Source organism: Toxorhynchites rutilus, chromosome 2, assembly GCF_029784135.1.
Source record: "Toxorhynchites rutilus septentrionalis strain SRP chromosome 2, ASM2978413v1, whole genome shotgun sequence".
Classification (NCBI taxonomy): Eukaryota; Metazoa; Arthropoda; class Insecta; order Diptera; family Culicidae; genus Toxorhynchites; species Toxorhynchites rutilus.
In genome coordinates, this window is record NC_073745.1 from 256,413,364 (window position 1) to 256,431,902 (window position 18,539).

The following is an 18,539-nucleotide window of genomic DNA, read 5'->3' on the forward strand; positions in this document are numbered from 1 at the left end:
ATGCTTGTATTCGATGGCTTCTCTCAGCGGGTTGACTCTTATTCTTCGTACACTCGGCAGTTGCCACTTGGTGATATGCGTACGGTGTGAATGCAGGGGTAAAGTGGTAAATTTTGTACGTGAAAATGAGACAAATTTTACTGATTTAGCGGAGACACCCTTTGTTTTGAATGGCTTTCTGTACTCATTTGCAGTGGGTTCGTATGTAGTTCCGATCAAAACCGGTAGGTTCATTATTAAATTTATTGAATTGTTTGTTTTGAAACAGTGGTTTTCAAATAAAAGTAGTTATTGAAAATCTGATCAACGGATTTTCTAACTCTGTTTCCCTGGCAGTATAAAATTATTATCAAAATCAGCATAAATTATCTACAACTAAACAGATTTGAACCTGAATCATGTGTATTTTTTTATTGAGTCCTTTTTAGTGTTTTTGATTTTGGAAAGTATGATAGTTGATCAATAGTTGCTTCAATCATGTCGAGCAAGATAGTTTAAAAATCCCCTTTTTTGTAATGATAAAATATAACAAAAATTTGCAAAATATTAAAATTAACCAAATTTATTATGACTTAATTCAAAATAATAATCAGCCATTCCATGTCAAACCGATATAGTGATTCTCAGATTTTCATGAAAAGCGGAAGATTTGTTCTGTTTCGCAAGCAATTAGACCCGTTTTTTTATTTTTTCGTTAGGGTGACCATTTCCGTTTAAGGGTGGTCCAAAAATCACCTTTTATTCACTTTTTTTTGACAGAGGACTATGTCTTTGATTTCTATATAGGGTGGTCACTTTACGAAAAATATAACGATTTCTTAAGAGTTTTCAAACGCATATTTCTCAAAATCCTTGTTGCGACATATGTTGTGTTGTATACCATTAGACAGGAAATTTATTCAGCTTTTTTTTTACATAAAACATGAATAGTGAATATAGTAAAAAAAAATTATAGGTGGTTGTGTTCAAGACACGACCGCATTGTTGACGTAGAACTACGCTGTAGTTTAATTCAAGTCGCTTGTTTATAACTGCGAATATTATTTTATAATGCTACGAAAATTTTGAAATAACCATTCTACCAGTTTGGTCGCCCTGAAATGTTTTTTTGACGTAGGACTACGTCTAACCGGAAGATATAGGGGGTGAAATGGAAATCTAGGCACTGAACAAGTAGGAAAACATGCAAGATTTTGAACGCTTATAACTCGAGCATTTCTCAATAGATCGCAAAGGTTTTTGCATCAATTGATAGGAAATATATCTACGCATCTATCATAACGAATAACATTTCATTTTTCTTGAGATAAAGAATTAAATAATTGTGAAATATCAAGCATTGTCCAAATGCACTATGTGCCCATTTTTGATTGGTCCATTTTGTGCTCCTCAAATCGTACCGACCAAAACGGGCAACCAGAGCAGCAGCGAAATAGAATGAAGCACGATTGGAAAGGAAAAAGAAAAAAAAATGAACGAAACATTGGTCGCAGTCTCACACATGCGTAATTCTCGAGCCAGCCAGTCAGCTTAAAAATCCCCGCTCCGCTGCCGTAACGATCATTCTCATTCAAACCGTACACCACATCGGTTCGCATCACAACACATCAACAAACCAACCCAAGCAGCCATGTCTGGACATGGTAAAGAAGGAAAAGTGAAGGGAAAGGCAAAATCCCGCTCGAACCGTGTTGATCTGAAGTCCTCGCAATGGTAGCTAGGCCGGGCGCGTTAGTACCAGTGCACCAGTCCACCTAGCCGGCGTTATATAGTTTCGGCCGCCGAAGTGATCGAGTTGGCTGGTAAAGCTGCTCGCGACGATAAGAAAACCCGCATTCGGAACAGAACACATTCGGTTCGGTGAACATCAAGACAACAACAGGCAGTCGCAGCGAGTGGCGAGTGGCAAACGCAATCGCAAAACGGCAGCTGGTAGCAGAAGAAAAAAGTTTGTTCTTTATACAAACTGCTTTGGTGGCAAATCCAGAACAAGGCGGCATCGAGGGCGTTCGAAATGGTTTTTTTCAAAACCACGAGTACAAAGTTTTCTAAATTGGAACCATTCCATAAAACACGGCGCTTATCAGGGCCATTAAACCTTTCAAAAAAGAGTTTACGAAATACAGTTCAATGCATTCTAAAATAATATCCAAAATAATAATAAAACACAAATTGATTTTTTCATAATTTGTTTGCCAAGATCTGATGAGTATGTGAATTTGGCAGTTGTTCTGAGCTTATTGATAGTTGGGGACTTTCCTGATTATTCAATTTTCACCAATTCTTAAATTGTTTCCAGATTGAAAGTACAGTAATTTACAATTAGTTCGACATTTAGCTAATTGGACGGACATGTAATGCGACATATTTAGTTGGACATTTTTGTAAACATAGAGTTCGGGGTCCAAATTATGACCCCACATTGAAAGTCGACACTGTACCACTGTCATCGCAAATGTTCAATTACAGGTTAAAATTACCTCCAATCCGACACTGAGTGGTGGTAATGCGACGTGCCATTGAATGTAATTTACTGTAAAATATGTCACAAGCTGGATGGGAAGAAATTTTCCAACTGTGAAAGCTGTGGCGAGTGGCAAACGCAATCGCTAAACAGAAAGGTTTAGCCGAACAAGATGGGGATATCGAGTGATAACAAAACAATAAACTCTTCAGATTGGAGATAATTTTGTGATCCTGAAAAGGACCCTTTTTAGCCTGCATGTGAATCCAACGAGCGAACAAATCGTAATGAATGTATTTTTTTGCCATCGCTGCCTTTTAACGCTCATTCGTTCGTCTCGTTAGACCCGCCCCTTTGGCTGAGTCTGCCGATTGGTCTCTATCCTGTGAGTGTGTACCGCTAGAGTACAAAACGCGCGGACCCCAAAAAATATCTCATTTTCTTTCAAGCCGTAAATCAGTGTGGTTGTATGGCATCGTTTCACATCACATCGCATCAACGGATTGATGCCGGAGCTCCAGTATACCTAATAGCGGTTATAGAATTTCGGTCGCCGGAGTGCTCGAGTTGGCTTGCGAAGCTGCTCACGACAATAAGAAAACCAGCCTACAGAACAGAGCACATTCGGTTCGGTGGCAACAACTAGTTTCAGCGAGTGGCAAACGCAATCGCAAAACAGCAGCAGGTAGAAGAAGGAAAAAGTTTGTTTATACAGACTGCTTTGGTGGCAAAACCAGCCACCGTAAAACACGGCGCTTTTCAGGGCCATTAAACCTTTCAAAGCAGAGTTATTAAAAGTTTTTCACAATACCAATGCATTCTAAAGTGACATAATATGACATATAATATAAACTGATTTATTTTGGTTATGCTTGTTCTTGAACTTATTGGTGGTTGGGGTCTTTTAAATTGATCATTCAGTTTTCACAAACCCATGCATGGTTTCCGAATTAAAAGTGGCTTCACATTGTATGCAGGATGGCATTAACGAATTTTCTCGGTAGCAAGAACTGCTTTCTTTGGTTGATAACTGATGTTGAAAATTGACTGACGTTACATCTGCATTGTATAGAAAAATAACTAAGGAGCAACATGATGAGCTATGTATTTCCTGCTGCTCTGTTCTTATTTTAAAGGACTTTAATCCGAAGGTCATACGTCCCTGTATTTACTGTTGGTTTTTCAGAACGCTTATAGCTCGTTTATTTCTCGACAGATCGTAGAGTTCGTCTCCAAAACCTCAGTTCTTTTTCATTTTTATTTACTTTGTTTGCGGAGACTACAAATCTTACAATTCATTCGTCTCCGAAACCACAGTTTAAGGTACGGTAATGTGCTCAATAGTGAAATATATAATAGTGAATAAGCTGATGACCACCTATGCATTCCCTATCACAGCCATCATTTTGATTGTACGATATGTTCATACGCCGAAAGATGCTCGGCGTTGAACATTTAATAAGTACAAAGCCTTCAGAAAAAAATCAAAAATCAATTTTGTAAAAAAAAAACGCAAAAACACAACACCAAAGGTTCTTTTCAGAACCCCCAACATGTTCATAAAAAGTAAACAGTAAAGTAATCCATTTTTTCAGGTAGATAGGTAGGTATTCACGTAGGAGAAGAAAATAAAACAATATATTTAAAATATATATTTAGCAAAAGCTGTCCCCTTTTGTATAGTCCTACGTCACTCCGGTTATGTCCCCGACATTACCCACCCGTCTTTTTTATTCTAGGATCATTTGACGATACAGGGAAACTTCGATATAACGTACCCTCGTTATAACGTACCCTCGATATAACGTCACTCGATATAACGTACATTTTACTTCGATATAACGTACACATTTCCAAAGTGTTAAGGAAAAAAAAATTAAATATTTTTTTTCTGTTAGAATAATAAATTATCTGTATTGTGATGCTAAAACAAGTTTTGTACCTTCAATCAATACCGAAATACAGATGGTTTTGTGATTCCGGATTCTAAATGAATCAAGCTTTAATCAACAACACTAAGGGAAACATCATGAGAAAGGCTGGCTTCGTCTTCTGATTGAAGTTATTCATTAGCTTTACTAAAACAGCAACACAATAATGTATTATAGACTACGTGTGTGGGCACTTTATTTTGCTTCGATATAACGTACAATTCGATACAACGTACAATTTTGAAAGTGAAATGTACGTTATATCGAAGCGTAGCGAAGATGCACTATTTTTACGTACGGATTCTGAAGCACGCACCTACGCATACAAATATCCATATATCGGTGGCTTGAAGCAACCAAATATACACACACTTATCCCCGTTTTGCGCTCTTCTCAACAGAAGACTTTTCTGTTAATATTGCCAGTCTAAATTAGCACAGCTGTCATCCTTTGTGGATAGAGTGACTAAATTCCAGAACATTTATTTTCTCGGTGAGCTGACCATAGCCTAGCTTAATGATTCCCCACACAATTGTGTAGTTCAGAATCTTAATGCAATGGCGTCAGTTTGATGCAATGATTGCAATGCCAGAGACATTAGCGAGTGAGAAATTTGGTCGCGTCCACAGCTCCATCCAAAACGAAGACATGTGATGACGCAAAACAAGGAAGAACAAGCGATATTCATTGCTTTGAATACAGAACGATACTGAAAGTTTGTCTTCCTTCCTTGCTAGAGACTTTATACTTGTTCAGTTCATTCAACCTTCAAAAAGGCCCTTGGAAAACTTTACTTTATCCATTATATTACTCCTCCACCCCCATTGCCTTGAGAAAGGCATTCGATCCCTCGCCGTCCAGCAACGATGTTGTTCAGTCGATTTCCTCACGAAGAATGAAAGTTTGCCTCAGCGAGATCCACTGTTTGTACTCTAGTTCACGGAGGTTTTACATCTTACGATTAGAGACGTCGGTTAATCGTTCGATTAATTCAAATAATCGAATATCTTAAATTATAATCGAGTAATTTTGTTTCGAATAATTTGAAATCAAAATATGAATACATCGAATAATTGTCACTGTAATCGCGATTAATGAAAGAAGGCATTCTTCTCAAAGTTAATGCATTTTTAGGTTAAGAATTAGGCTATATATTTTTTTATTCAACATTTTTTTATCCAATAATGGGACATCGACAACCTGATAGACCACGCGACTAGAATGACAACATGATACGTGATTATTACAAGAAAAAAATATTCGCTCGATTAATCGAATATTGAAAGACAATTATTCGAATGAATCGAATATTGAAAAATTCCCCAACGATTAATCGATAATCGAATAAATGAAAAATTTAGACATCACCACTTACGATTTCTCCTTCGTTTGCTCGTCGATAAGTTGCTCGTTATTAACAGCTCTGTTCGGGTTTTTTTGAGAAAATGATTTTGTTTTCGTAATTATTGATTGTATTTGTTTTTTATAGTTTTAATGGTCTCGGGACCAAAGGCGCTATATTTTTTTTAATATTTTTTTCTGGAAAGCTGAGAATTTTTCACATAACATATCTCGAAACCAGAGAGGCGTTTTTTTTTCTTTTTTAGTTATAATTTTTCAATGTTATCCGATGGTCCGAAAAATATTTGTTTCCCATTTTTTCCACTACATAAAATCATAACTTTTGATCTACTTGACCGATTCAGATGATCGACATATCAAATTAAAGCCAATGAGTCTTGTTTGAGAAAATATTACACTGTGAATAAAAAAGGATTTTGTTTTCGTAATTATTGATTATATTTGTTTTTTAAAGGTTACATCGTTTCGGGACCAAGGGCGTCATATTTTTTCATATTTTTTCTGAAAGCTGAGGTTTTTCAACATAATATATCTGAATACCAGATAGGGGTTCTTTTTCGTTTTCAAGTTATCATTTTTCAAAGTTAACATGTTTTCAGTTTTTGTTCAATATTTATATGCGACTAGACTGGATGTATGTGACTATAATCCAGTTAATTGGCAGGAGAGTTATTTTTTCAAAAAAGGCTAGCTAGTAGGCTTTAATTTGATATGTCGATCATCTGAATCGGTCCAGTATTTAAAAAGTAATACATTTTTGGAAAAGTCATTTTTGGGAAGAAAGGAAGAAATGATTTCAAATCAAAGTTTGAGTTTCTTGAAAATCGGAAAATCACCCAAGGGGGAAGTGCATGAAATTGAGGTTTTAAAAAAAATTTTTTTTGATGCCAAATGTGTTCAAATTGCATGAAACGACGAAATCTGGGACTTCAACTCGACTCATTGTTTTGAAATACCAAATGTGCCAATGAAAATTATCATCTCAATTTCCCATACCGGACTTCCTGCGAAATGTTGATAAAATGATAAAATACCCTATGCAAAATATTATCTCAATCGTACTACATTTACTAGTGTCACAAACGTCAAAGTCTGAGTTATTTGGAAACCCAAAAATCCTCCATAGGAGCACATGAAATCGGGTTAAAAAAATGAAACCAAATGTCCTAAAATGGCAAAAAGTTATTTTTGGTAATTTTTTGTCTCAAGATAACAGTAAATCTCGATGTTTCATGCAATATGAAGACATTTGGCATCAATTTTGTTTTTGAAAACCCCGATTTCATGTGCTCCTTCCATGGGCGATTTTTCTGTTTTCAAAAAACTCAACCTTCCACGGCAGTGCGACACTAGTAAATGAATCCCGAGTTGAGCTGATATTTCGCATTGGATAGTTTTTCGTGGGAATCAAATTTTTTAGAAAGTTCCGTTTGAAAATTCGAGATGATCATTTTTATTGCCACTCAAATGTATGTTCTCAGATTTAGTTTTGGTTCATATCGAAAAATATTAGACTCGCATTTTCATTTTTTTTCATTATTTTCCCAAAAACTACTTTTTTCAAAAATTCATAACTGAACTACTGTACAGATTCAAATGATTGACATATTAGGTTATCAGTTAGCTTAGTCTTTTTTTAAAAAATACTACACTACACTTGTATGCTCACGGAACCAAGGGTGCTATTTTTTTTTTCTTGAAAGCTGAGTTTTTTTTACGTAACATATCCAAAAATCAGAGATGTGTATTTCTTGTTTTTGAGTTATGATTTTTCAAAGATAACTTGTTTTTAGTCTTCATTCAATTTCTGCTACGAGAATCCAATTTACTCGCAACTATAATATTTAAAAAAAAAAAAGTTTATTGACTTCAATTTGATATGTCGATTATCTAAATCGGTCCAGTAGCTCAAAAGTTATTAATTTTGAAAAACAGTATTTTTTTTTGGGAAACTTTGGTTAACTTGGAAAAATCATAACTCAAGAACGAAAGAAAAAACTTTCAAGAAAAAAATATTGAAAAATATAGCGCCCTTGGTCCTAAGACCATGTAAACTATAAAAAAACAAATACGAAAACAAAATCCAATTTTTTTACGGGTGTTTTTGTGTAGCAGCATTTCCTCGAAAAAGCTTTTCTCAAAGCTAAAAATCGAGTCTCCAAACCAGTCCGACTAAATATTCGCGGTTTAGCGAAATTGCTAACTATTTAACTGGTAGTTGCGAGTTTTCGTGTCGTATTTTTGAAGAAGAGTGGTTAAGTGCTAATCATAAAATTGGTCCTTCGAACCGGATAGGACCTTCGGATAAGAAAGTGTCCTATAAACGTTTAGTGAAAACGCCTCAATCAGGCGCGATAAGCACAAATCTCGCGGCGTAGATCGCTATAAAGCGGCCGATAGCGCGTGGTGAAAAGGGTCTTAGTGATTTGCCATTGTTCCTGACACGGGTCTTAGTGATTTGCCATTGTTCCTGACACGTATCTGTAAAGAGTGTGTGTATGTATTGCCGCGACTAAGTAAAAGTTTATCGATCGGATAGGAGGGATATAAAACGGGGACACAACGAAGGAAACATCATTAAACGTTGACATCGGCGTTTCTGAGGAACAGGTATAGATGAAGCAGAAGATCAGGATCACGGCTACCTAAGATATCCCGGACGGGGATATCCGATTGTCTGCCTTTTGCTCTCAGTGCTCTAGAGAGCTGAGAGCGAGCAGCATGGAACCGGATACACGACCAGACAATATGCTCGATGTCGTGGTAGCCATCGCCACAATCACAAAGATTGTTTGCTGCGAGCCCAATGCGATAGAGATGCGCGTTTAGGTTGTAGTGATTGGACATGAGCCGAGATATCACGCGAATGAAATCACGACCTACATTCAATCCCTTAAACCAAGCACTTAAATCAACCTTAGGGATAATCGTGTATAACCAACGACCGAACTCATCTTCACTCCACATGCGCTGCCAACTAACGAGTGTGTCCTGACGAGGAATGTGAAAATATTCATTGTAGGCAATTTGCCTTTCAAAAAGTGTGCCTTCTGAAGCGCCCACCTTAGCTAGCGAGTCCGCTTTGTCATTCCCCGGAATCGAGCAATGAGAGGGAACCCATGCTAAGGTAATCTTGAATAATTTTTCGACCAAAACACTCAATAGATGTCTTATTCTTGTTAGGAAATAAGATGAGCGTTTATGATTGCCATTGTTTTGACAATAGTGCTCATTGTAGTGCAACTTTCCCACCAAGAATTCCCCATTTTGTATCTTGCACATTGTTCCGTGTGAAACAACGAAATTCGCTAATAACCCCCACATGTTTTATCGTGTTCGAACGAGTGAACACTAACCGCAATAGTCTGATTCGATATTCACTGTGATCGATTGCATGTTGGACCATTGGTGGTTTCGTGTGCGATAGTTGTCGGAGCACTACGCTTCCAATTACAGCAAGGAGGAGCAACGAAAGGGACAAGTGGATGCTTGGGCTGAGAAGCTGGAGCAATTTTACGGCGAGTTCCATCGTGTCGCTGTCAAGCTGGAGGCGCTATCAACCGAGAAAAATCCGATCGATCTGAAGGGTAAGCGAAAGAAATTTGACAGTAGATATTATGTGTTGCGTGCGTTTTATCCTCCAATCATCCATCATCCGCCAAACCGATGAACGTTCGTCTTCCCGAGCTTAATCTACCGAAGTCTAGTGGACGATTAGAGGACTGGTGCGTGTTTCGTGATTCTTTTGAATCTGCTTTAGGTTCCCGGAGTGACATCGGTGCCACTGAGAAGATGCATTATCTCAATGGTCTCGTTCAAGGAGAAGCAGCACGCATCCTAGACCAGATTAAAGTGAGTGAACAAGGTTACAAGGACGCCTGGCGGACACTCGGATTTCGTTTCGAGAATAAGCGGCAACTCATAAAATGTCATCTCAAAACATTGTTCGACACTCCAGTGATGCGCAAAGAATCAGCTGAGGAACTACTTTCGTTGGTCGATCGTTTCGAGCAGCAGATCTCTGTGCTGAAGAGTTTGGGTGAACTAGCTGACAGATGGAGCTCGGTTCTGGTCTACTTGGTATCTATTCGTCTCGATTCATGTATGCTCTGGGAATGGGAGAACCATTGCTCGCGACTCGACACCGACAACATTGCTTCCGTTTTAGGAGGAACCGCTTCGACACCCAGCATCTCCAATGATGAGTCGAGTTCCATGCCATCATACGTCCAGATGGTAAACTTCCTCTAAAACTATGCTCGAGTATTGCATGCAGTTTCCCCGGCCACATCCTCGTCTGTTCACAGTAAACCGAAGTCTCAGCCCAAGTCAATCGCTTTTCCAGTAGCCGCGCCGATGAAGAACGCTTCCAGTGTTCCACCAACGAGTTCCAGCACCAGCAAATCAGAGAAGGCATGCGAACAGTGTGGCCAAAGCCATTATTTGTATCACTGTCCCGAATTCCAGAAGTTAGACATCGTTCATCGAACCGATCTGGTGAAACAGAAAAAATTATGCATGAATTGTTTGCGTTCGTCGTCTCATTTTGGTCACACATGTTCGGGCACCCGCTGCCGCGTCTGCTCGAGAAAACACCACACGTTACTTCATACGGACAGCGGAAATACAACGTCCACTTCCAGCAAGCCGCTTAATGATGCGACCTGTTGCGTCGCCCTCGATCCACACACCACCTCAAGTGAACCGTCGGTCAAGTCCGATGTGCAGGCTTCAGTCCAGCAACCTTCCACCTCTGCTACATCCGTCAACTTATCTCATCATGTTCACGACACTTCCGGGAATCCAGAATACGCTCTAGTCTCGCAATCCCAAGCTGTGATCCCAGGAACCGTTTTTCTTCCAACCGCGCTCGTGAACATCCGCAGTAGCAGAGGCCGTATAATCACCGCACGTTGTTTGCTGGATTGTGCTTCCCAACGAAATTTCATCTCTGTAGCACTGTGTGAAAAACTACAACTTCCTCGCACTCCACTGCTACAGCCGATCACCATCAGTGGAATTGGCAACATCATCACGCTCGTCCAACACGAAGCCTCCGTTACCATTTCTTCCCGTGTGTCGCCATTTTCACTGAAAAGTTTAATGCTCCTACTTCCGTCGATTACGATGAAGCTCACCGTCGATGTCCGCGAATGGTCGATTCCGAAGCAAGTCAACCTCGTTGATCCAACGTTCGCTGTTACCGGCAACATTGATATGATTCTCGGCGCCGCATTTTTCTTCCGTGTACTCCGATACGGGTGCATCTCTCTCGGTGGTAATCTTCCCCTACTCCAGAACACCGAATTTGGCTGGGTGGTCTCAGGAGAATGTGGGCTGGAAGAACATGACCACCAAGATCCACGCCATTGTCAATTCAGCAATTCCTGCACAATCGATGAGTTGGTAAACAAGTTTTGGCAATTGGAAGAAGTCCAACATTCCAAGGGTTGGTCGCCGTCCGAGCGCTACTGTGAGGAACATTTCCTGTTGAACACGAAACGAAGTTCCGATGGTCGCTATGTCGTCTCTCTTCCGAAACGGCAAGATCTCTTGCTGCAGCTGGATGACAACTGGAACAACGCTACGCGACGTTTCTACGCCTTAGAACGGTCGCTAGCTCGAGATTTTAAAAAATAAAAATTTTATCCACGAGTACTTGACGTTGGGACACATGCGAGAAATCAGCCTTGACGAACGTAACAACAAGCCTCGGTATTTTGTACCACATCACGCCGTGATCAAAACGGACAGCTCAACGACTAAGCTACGAACAGTCTTCGATGCTTCCTGTGTTTCCAAGTCAGGTATTTCCCTGAACAATGTTTTGCTGGCTGGCCCTTCGATTCAGGAGACTTTGGTCAGCATCGTTACACGGTTTTGGATGCACGAATTCGTTGCATCCGCGGACATCGAGAAAATGTATAGGCAGATCCTCGTATGTCCAGCAGACCAGCCTCTCACAAGCATCGTTTGGCGCGATCATCCCGATGATCCACTGAAGATATTCCAACTTCTCACCGTAACTTACGGCACCAGTTGTGCCCCGTTTCTGGCGATAAGGGTGCTGAAGAAACTTGCTGACGAAGAAGAGCAACAAGTGCTACGCCGCGACTTTTATGTCGATAACCTCCTGACTGGATCAAACGACGAAGCATCTCTTACCGCCACCTGCCAACAGCTCATTGCCATGCTTGCTACCGCTGGACTCCCACTCCGGTAGTGGTCCTCCAACAGCCAGGCCGTTCTAGAAGCTATACCACCGGAACTTAGAGAAACCGAAACATTACTTGATCTAGACCACGAAGCGTCTGTCACCACGTTAGGTTTGCGCTGGGAACCTGCTACTGACCTACTCTCATTCAAACAACCAAAATGGAAGGATTGTTCCGCGCTAACCAAACGAACGATACTGTCGCAAATAAGCAGCTTGTTCGATCCGCTAGGGCTTACTGGACCAACTATTTCAAAGGCGAAGATCTAGCTCCAAGGCCTTTGGAAACTTCAGTTGGACTGGGATGCCGCAGTTTCTCCAGCAGTCGTCAGTGATTGGCAGGAGTTCCACAAAAATCTCTCCACTCTGGTTCAGCTACGTATTCCTCGCCATGTAATCAATCCAGGATACGAGCACCTGGAAATCCATGGCTTCAGCGATGCTTCCGAAGCAGCCTACGGTGGCTGTTTATATCTCCGCTCAATTACTCCGTCTAGATCCTGCACAGTGCGTCTCCTGATGTCGAAGTCAAAGGTTGCTCCGATAGACACCAAAAGCATCCCGCGTTTAGAGCTGTGAGCTGCTCACCTCCTATCCAAACTTTTAGTCCAAGCCATGGAGAGCTTTGATATACCAGCTACCTGTGGACTGATTCCACCATTGTGCTGAATTGGCTGTCCGCAACACCGTCCACATGGAAGACGTTTGTGGCCAATAGGGTGGCTGAGGTTCAGGAGCTCACCGCTCATGCTGTCTGGAACCATGTTTCTTCTGAGGATAATCCAGCCGACCTCATTTCTCGGGGCGCGAACTTGCACGACCTCACAGAAAATCATCTATGGTGGCACGGGCCAGAGTGGCTGCGCACATCGTCCTTATCATGGCCTGCAAAATACGTTTTGGTCAAATCACTCCCTCCAGAAATGTCTGAAGCACGCAAGATTGTCGTTCTGCCAGCCGTCGAAGATGAACCGATCGATGACATAGTTTACCGTTACTCCAACCTTCGTTCACTGCTTCGAATCGGTGTACTCATTCGACGATTTGCTGAGAATTGCCATCGTCACAAGAATCGCCTTGAGCCTCTCGTTGGCCCTCTCACCGCAGTTGAAATCGACCAAACTCTGCTCGCCTTAGTTCGCCGAACCCAAATGCAGCACTTCGCTAAAGACATTCATCAGCTTTCCACCACTGCTCAAGTGGATCGTAAATCCAGACTACGATATCTTCATCCGCAACTCGTGGACGACCTAATCCGTGTAGGCGGCCGGCTACACAACGCCCAGATTCCTATCGAAGAAAAACACCCCATCGTTCTCCCCGCGAAGTGCCACCTGACCGAAATGATTGCGTCAAAAGAACATCAGAAGACCCTCCATGCTGGCCCCGGGTTACTGCTGTCGTCCCTCCGTCAACGATTCTGGCCTCTAGGTGGTCGAAACTTGGTTCGACAGATCGTACACCGCTGTATTACGTGTGTTCGAGCTAAACCAAAACCTTTAGAACAGCTAATGGGGCAACTCCCTCCAGTGAGGGTCAACCAGGCGCACCCGTTTCAGAATGTTGGTATAGACCTTGCCGGTCCTATCTACGTACGCACATCTCTTAGAAACAAGAGGAATCCGTTTTTTAAGGCATATATCGTGGTTTATGTATGCCTGGCAACAAAAGCAGCTCATTTGGAGCTGGTCTCTGACCTCACCAGCGAAGCATTTATCGCCAGCCTTCGTCGATTCACCGGGCGCAGAGGGAAACCTGCGCACATATACTGCGATAACGCCACAAACTTCGTGGGTGCCAAGCGTGAGCTCGATGAGCTGAGGAAGCTGTTCTTGTCCCAGCAGCATAAACAAAGGGTGACGCAGGAAGTTACAGAAGATGGCATCCAGTTCATCCCTCCACGGTCACCTTCATTCGGTGGAATTTGGGAAGCCTGCGTCAAATCCGTGAAGAACTTGCTTCGTAAAATCATGGGCAATGCCCATCTCACGGAGTGCGAACTTCAAACTGCACTTATACAGGTGGAGGCGATGCTCAATTCACGCCCGATCACTCCTCTACCGAACGATCCAAACGAAGAACTCGCTCTGACCCCAGGACACTTCCTAGTCGGCAGACCGCTGAATATGATGCCTGATCCAGATAAGCAACAGGTTCCAGAGTCCAGTTTGTCCCGATGGAAACGAGTACAGAAGCTTTCCCTACATTTTTGGTCCCGGTGGCACCAAGATTACCTGGCAACACTGCAAAACCTATACCGCTGGAATCGAGCTCTTGACAAACTCGCCGTAGGATCTATCGTTGTCCTAAAGGAGGAGAACATTACTCCTCAAAAGTGGCCACTCGGACGCGTAATCAGCATTCACCCTGGCTCTGATGGGCGAGTGCGGGTCGCCACTGTTAGAACGAGTACCGGTACAACGAAACGCGCGATCAACAAGCTCTGCGTCGAATTCAACCCCAATCATCCCAGAAACCAAGAAGTCTACAGCTGGAAGCCCATCCTCAGCAGTTAGATCAACATCAAATTGTGCTATCCTGAACAACCGATACATTGCGTTCAATGGCATCACTAAAGCCTCGTCACGTGGGTCGGAGGACCGACCCCGTTACAGAGACTTAACCCTAGTTAAGTATCACAAATTTATTTTCGTTAAATCCAACACAATCTGGTGACAGATGTTCCACATTTCCAGAATCAACTAACCATGAACTGCGAATTCCCTTGGATGCTGGAAGGAGGCCTTCTCAACCGAGATTCCGTCAATGAAGACATCACAAAATTTCCCCGTCAATGACTGATGAATTTCCCCGTCAATGACTGATGAATTTCCCCGAATTTCATTGGCGGCCGGAATGTTAAAAAACTGTAAATAATAATTAATGAAATTCCGAATATTATCCAATAATCACGCAACCGCACCCAGTGTGCGCTAAAGATGCTGTGAAACAATAGCAGCAATTCCACACTGTATATATTGTGCATAGAATAAAGATCAGAATTGAAGTGAATCTTGTCGCGTGTGGTTCAGTTTTCTATAACCGAAAGACGGGTGTTTTTGTGTAGCAGCATTTCCCCAAAAAAGCTTTTCTCAAAGCTAAAAATCGAGTCTCCAAACCAGTCCGACTAAATATTCGCGGTTTAGCGAATTTGCTAACTTTTTAACCGGTAGTCGCGAGTTTTCGTGTCGTATTTTTGAAGAAGAGTGGTTAAGTGCTAATCATTATGAATTTAAAAAAAAAATATTTTTGAAAAAAGAGGAATAAATTGATTTTGGATCACCCTAAAATGTAATTGGGCACCCTAATGACAAAATAGAAAAAACGGGTCTAATATGTTGCGACATGGAACAAAACTTTTTTTTTTGGCATGGAATGTCTGTATATTAGGGTGCCAATGAAAATGGTCATCTCGACTTTCAAAAACTTACCCCATAAAAAATTTTCATCAACTCTAAGAAACATCCTATGCATATTATCAGCTCAATCGGACATAGGAGAGAGTGGCGCAAAGCAGTCAAAGTTTGAGTTTTTTGAAAATCGGCGTTTGATGCAATTTTAAGACATTCGGCATCAAAAATCACCACGATTTTCAAAAAACTCAAATTTTGAACACTTTGCGCCACTCTCCCTCAAGGTAGGACCCCTGTCTAGAAGGTCGAAAAATAATGAATTTTTATTTATTTTTCGGATGTTAGGAATTACGTTAAATGTTCGGGTGTTTTGGTTATTTTTTAAAGTTTATTTGAATATGTTTTTTCCATTTTTTTAATTGACGAATAATGATTATTACATTGTTGATGGCTGGATGCGCAAATACTGTCTGAAAATCAGTATCTTGCTGGTGGTATCGGTCCTGAAGCAATGGGTTTTTGAAAATTCGAAAAATTTCCAAGATGACGGCCATTATTGTTAAAAATGAGTTATTTCTCACGAAATATCGCTGTTCAAAAGCTCATGAAAAATCGAAAAAATAAGATAACAAAAAAAACGGAAAGAGAAAAACGCGTTTAAAAATTCGTACAGCAATACTATATCCCTTGAGTTGACCTCATACTTTTAGCTGTAACTTTCCAACGATATCATATATCGAAAAAACCTCTTAGAATAAAGTGACCAGATGGTCAGAGGTCTAACGCGGGACACAAAAAAAACAAAACGTTATGTATATACGTTATGTGAACATAAATCATAGTTTAGCGAGTCTCATTTATTCGTGAAACTCTTAACATGTGTCCTTGCAATTAAACCTGATCTTTATTATTTCTTTCTAAGTATCGGAACTCAGTTGTGATTTTTCGGTGGTTTAGATTTTGTTCATGCCTGAAAATCACGCTCAGTCAGAGCATTTAAGCCTGGCAAGCACGATTCAAATTCTATAATTTTCTTCAACTTATCGAATGGAAAGCTCGAAAATTCCAATCCATTTTTCATCGATTTTAGTGCTAACGTATGCATTAAAAAAATAAACTAATTTCGGATGGCGATTAAAAAAACTACAAAAGATAATTTAATGGAACAAATTTTTCTTAAATCTTACGTTTATTAGGCCTACAACAAAGATTCAAGGCTGTTGATTCGCACCCTTGCACTGTCAAGCAACTTGATGATTTTTTCATACTGCCAGCTCCACTCCACAGCGAAGGAGTTGAACATCCTAAGGCACTTAGTGTCCGCCAGATATAGCCGATCTGGTATTCACAACATCCTCTCCCTGCCGGGAGATCGAAGCAACTGGCCAAACGGTGAAGGAGAATCTGGCCAAAATGGACATTTTTATGTAGAAAGGTCAGACGAGACCAGCCGTAGCTGAGCAGCAGGCAATACCCCAGAATAAGTAGCTTGAGGTGCTGGTGAAAAACTTTTTTCCGGCGAAAGAAGTGAAAAACTTCTCTTCGTGCTCATAATGGAAGACGATACGTGCTTGATGCTAGAATCCAACGAATGGCCGGGGACCGGGTAATTTACGTTCCCCAGGTAAGTGATGACATCGAATATATCATCCACATCAAGTACTCAAGAAGAAGGTCCTTCTCTAACCGATAAGAAAGGGAATGTCCAAGTCGGCCTTCTTTCGAGTCACATGGTGAACTCGTATACAGTACGAAGTGCTTGCCGGAAGTTGCGAAGGTAATGTGGTCTTTATGCCGAACCTGGAATCCGCCCATTATGCCAAAAGATCACTGGAGGATGGATCAGCTGGAGATAAATATTGTCGCCCGATAGAAAACTTTAGAACGAAGGCCAAAATGGAGAGACAGCTGACCACCAAAGCCACGAAAAGGTAAAAGAACATGCTGACCTTAATTTTTTTCATCGGCCATGGTTGAGGTTCCGGCCAACTTCCGTAAGGCCGCCCAGTGCTTCACTTACGATACTTCATCAAACAATTCTGCCTCTTCCTGTCCAGTATGCACTAGTTTTTTCGGCTTATTTAACACGATAAGCCCTGACCGAGCTATGGGACCAAAGATAAACTTTTCGTCTGACTGCGGATCAATAGGGGACTTTTATAAAAACCATTTTCCAATTTTTTTGCTGTCGTTTCCAGTTGACACTTTCTAAACAAAAAGTCCACTGTTGGTGCCCCCCCCCCAAATTCCGATTGAGCTGGGCCCTATTATAGAAATCGAGACGATAAGAATTTTGTTCGTTAGCTCTATTTTACTATTATATAAATCGAGCAATTCGATAGCACCGAGCGAGTGATAACTATAGATGCAAGTGTCAGAACTTTTCGAGTTGTTTGGTACACTTGTTGCATATCTTCAGAGAATTATTTTGTTTTGGCTTGCATCCCTTTGGGAAACATTTCAGAAACGCTTCAATATATGCAATTTGCAACACATGTTCGTTTGTTTTGATCAGCATTTGTTTTACGGTGCTGCCAGAATAGTCTATACAAGGTAAGTGTTCAGTTGTCCTTTATACTAATCATGTTATAACTTACAATGCAGAATTTACTTCCAGCGCATATTTCAGTGGCGGAAGAAAAAAAACCAAATCACCTCCAGTTTGAACGGCTCCTTGAAACAATGGAAGCGAATGTAGACATTGCTCGAGGTTTTTGTGGAGGCAGTTCTAATATAATCCCGGTGTAGGAAAAGTTGGAGGAATTCAGAGAGGAGCTTAATGCACTGAGACCTCCAATGCATCTAGGTTCAGAATGGCAGAAAGTAAGTATTTCTTTTACGATACACATAACTTTCATAAGTAAATTTTATCATACTCTTTGAATTTCTTTCAACCGAATTTCCTACCTAAAAATTGCTTACTTCTACTAGCATACATTAGTACGTTATTTTTGGCAGCAATTTTCTTTTTTATTGCTATACTATGCCAAACTATACCACTTTCACTACAATAGATCAAACTAATGGTCGGAGTGGTATAATGCTCTATACCATATGCTAAAGCTATCCTGCAAAACAATAATGATTTTATTTAAATTACAGGTTTGGATTGACATGAGGGGAAATGTAAAGAAAACACTAGCACACAACAAGCGAGAATTTAGAGCCAGGTGACAGACAGGTGGTGGCCCCAATACAATAAAGCTATCGACGC

At 40.9% G+C, this 18,539-nt stretch overlaps 2 protein-coding genes across 2 annotated transcripts; both read left to right on the forward strand.

Annotated features, from left to right (window-relative positions):
- The first annotated feature begins 10,114 nt into the window (after positions 1-10,114).
- LOC129766833 (uncharacterized) lies at positions 10,115-11,398 on the forward strand. Its single transcript, XM_055767433.1, has one exon. It carries the CDS (start codon positions 10,115-10,117, stop codon positions 11,396-11,398), a length of 1,284 nt encoding a protein of 427 aa, XP_055623408.1.
- A 1,497-nt stretch (positions 11,399-12,895) lies between these two features.
- Positions 12,896-14,488, forward strand: LOC129766834 (uncharacterized). The gene has a single exon (XM_055767434.1). It carries the CDS (start codon positions 12,896-12,898, stop codon positions 14,486-14,488), a length of 1,593 nt encoding a protein of 530 aa, XP_055623409.1.
- Positions 14,489-18,539: the final 4,051 nt, after the last annotated feature.

Excerpts from the sequence above, each read along its gene's own strand:
- LOC129766834 (XM_055767434.1), top strand. The coding sequence starts at position 12,896 with ATGTCTGAAGCACGCAAGATTGTCGTTCTGCCAGCCGTCGAAGATGAA.
- LOC129766833 (XM_055767433.1), top strand. The coding sequence starts at position 10,115 with ATGAAGAACGCTTCCAGTGTTCCACCAACGAGTTCCAGCACCAGCAAA.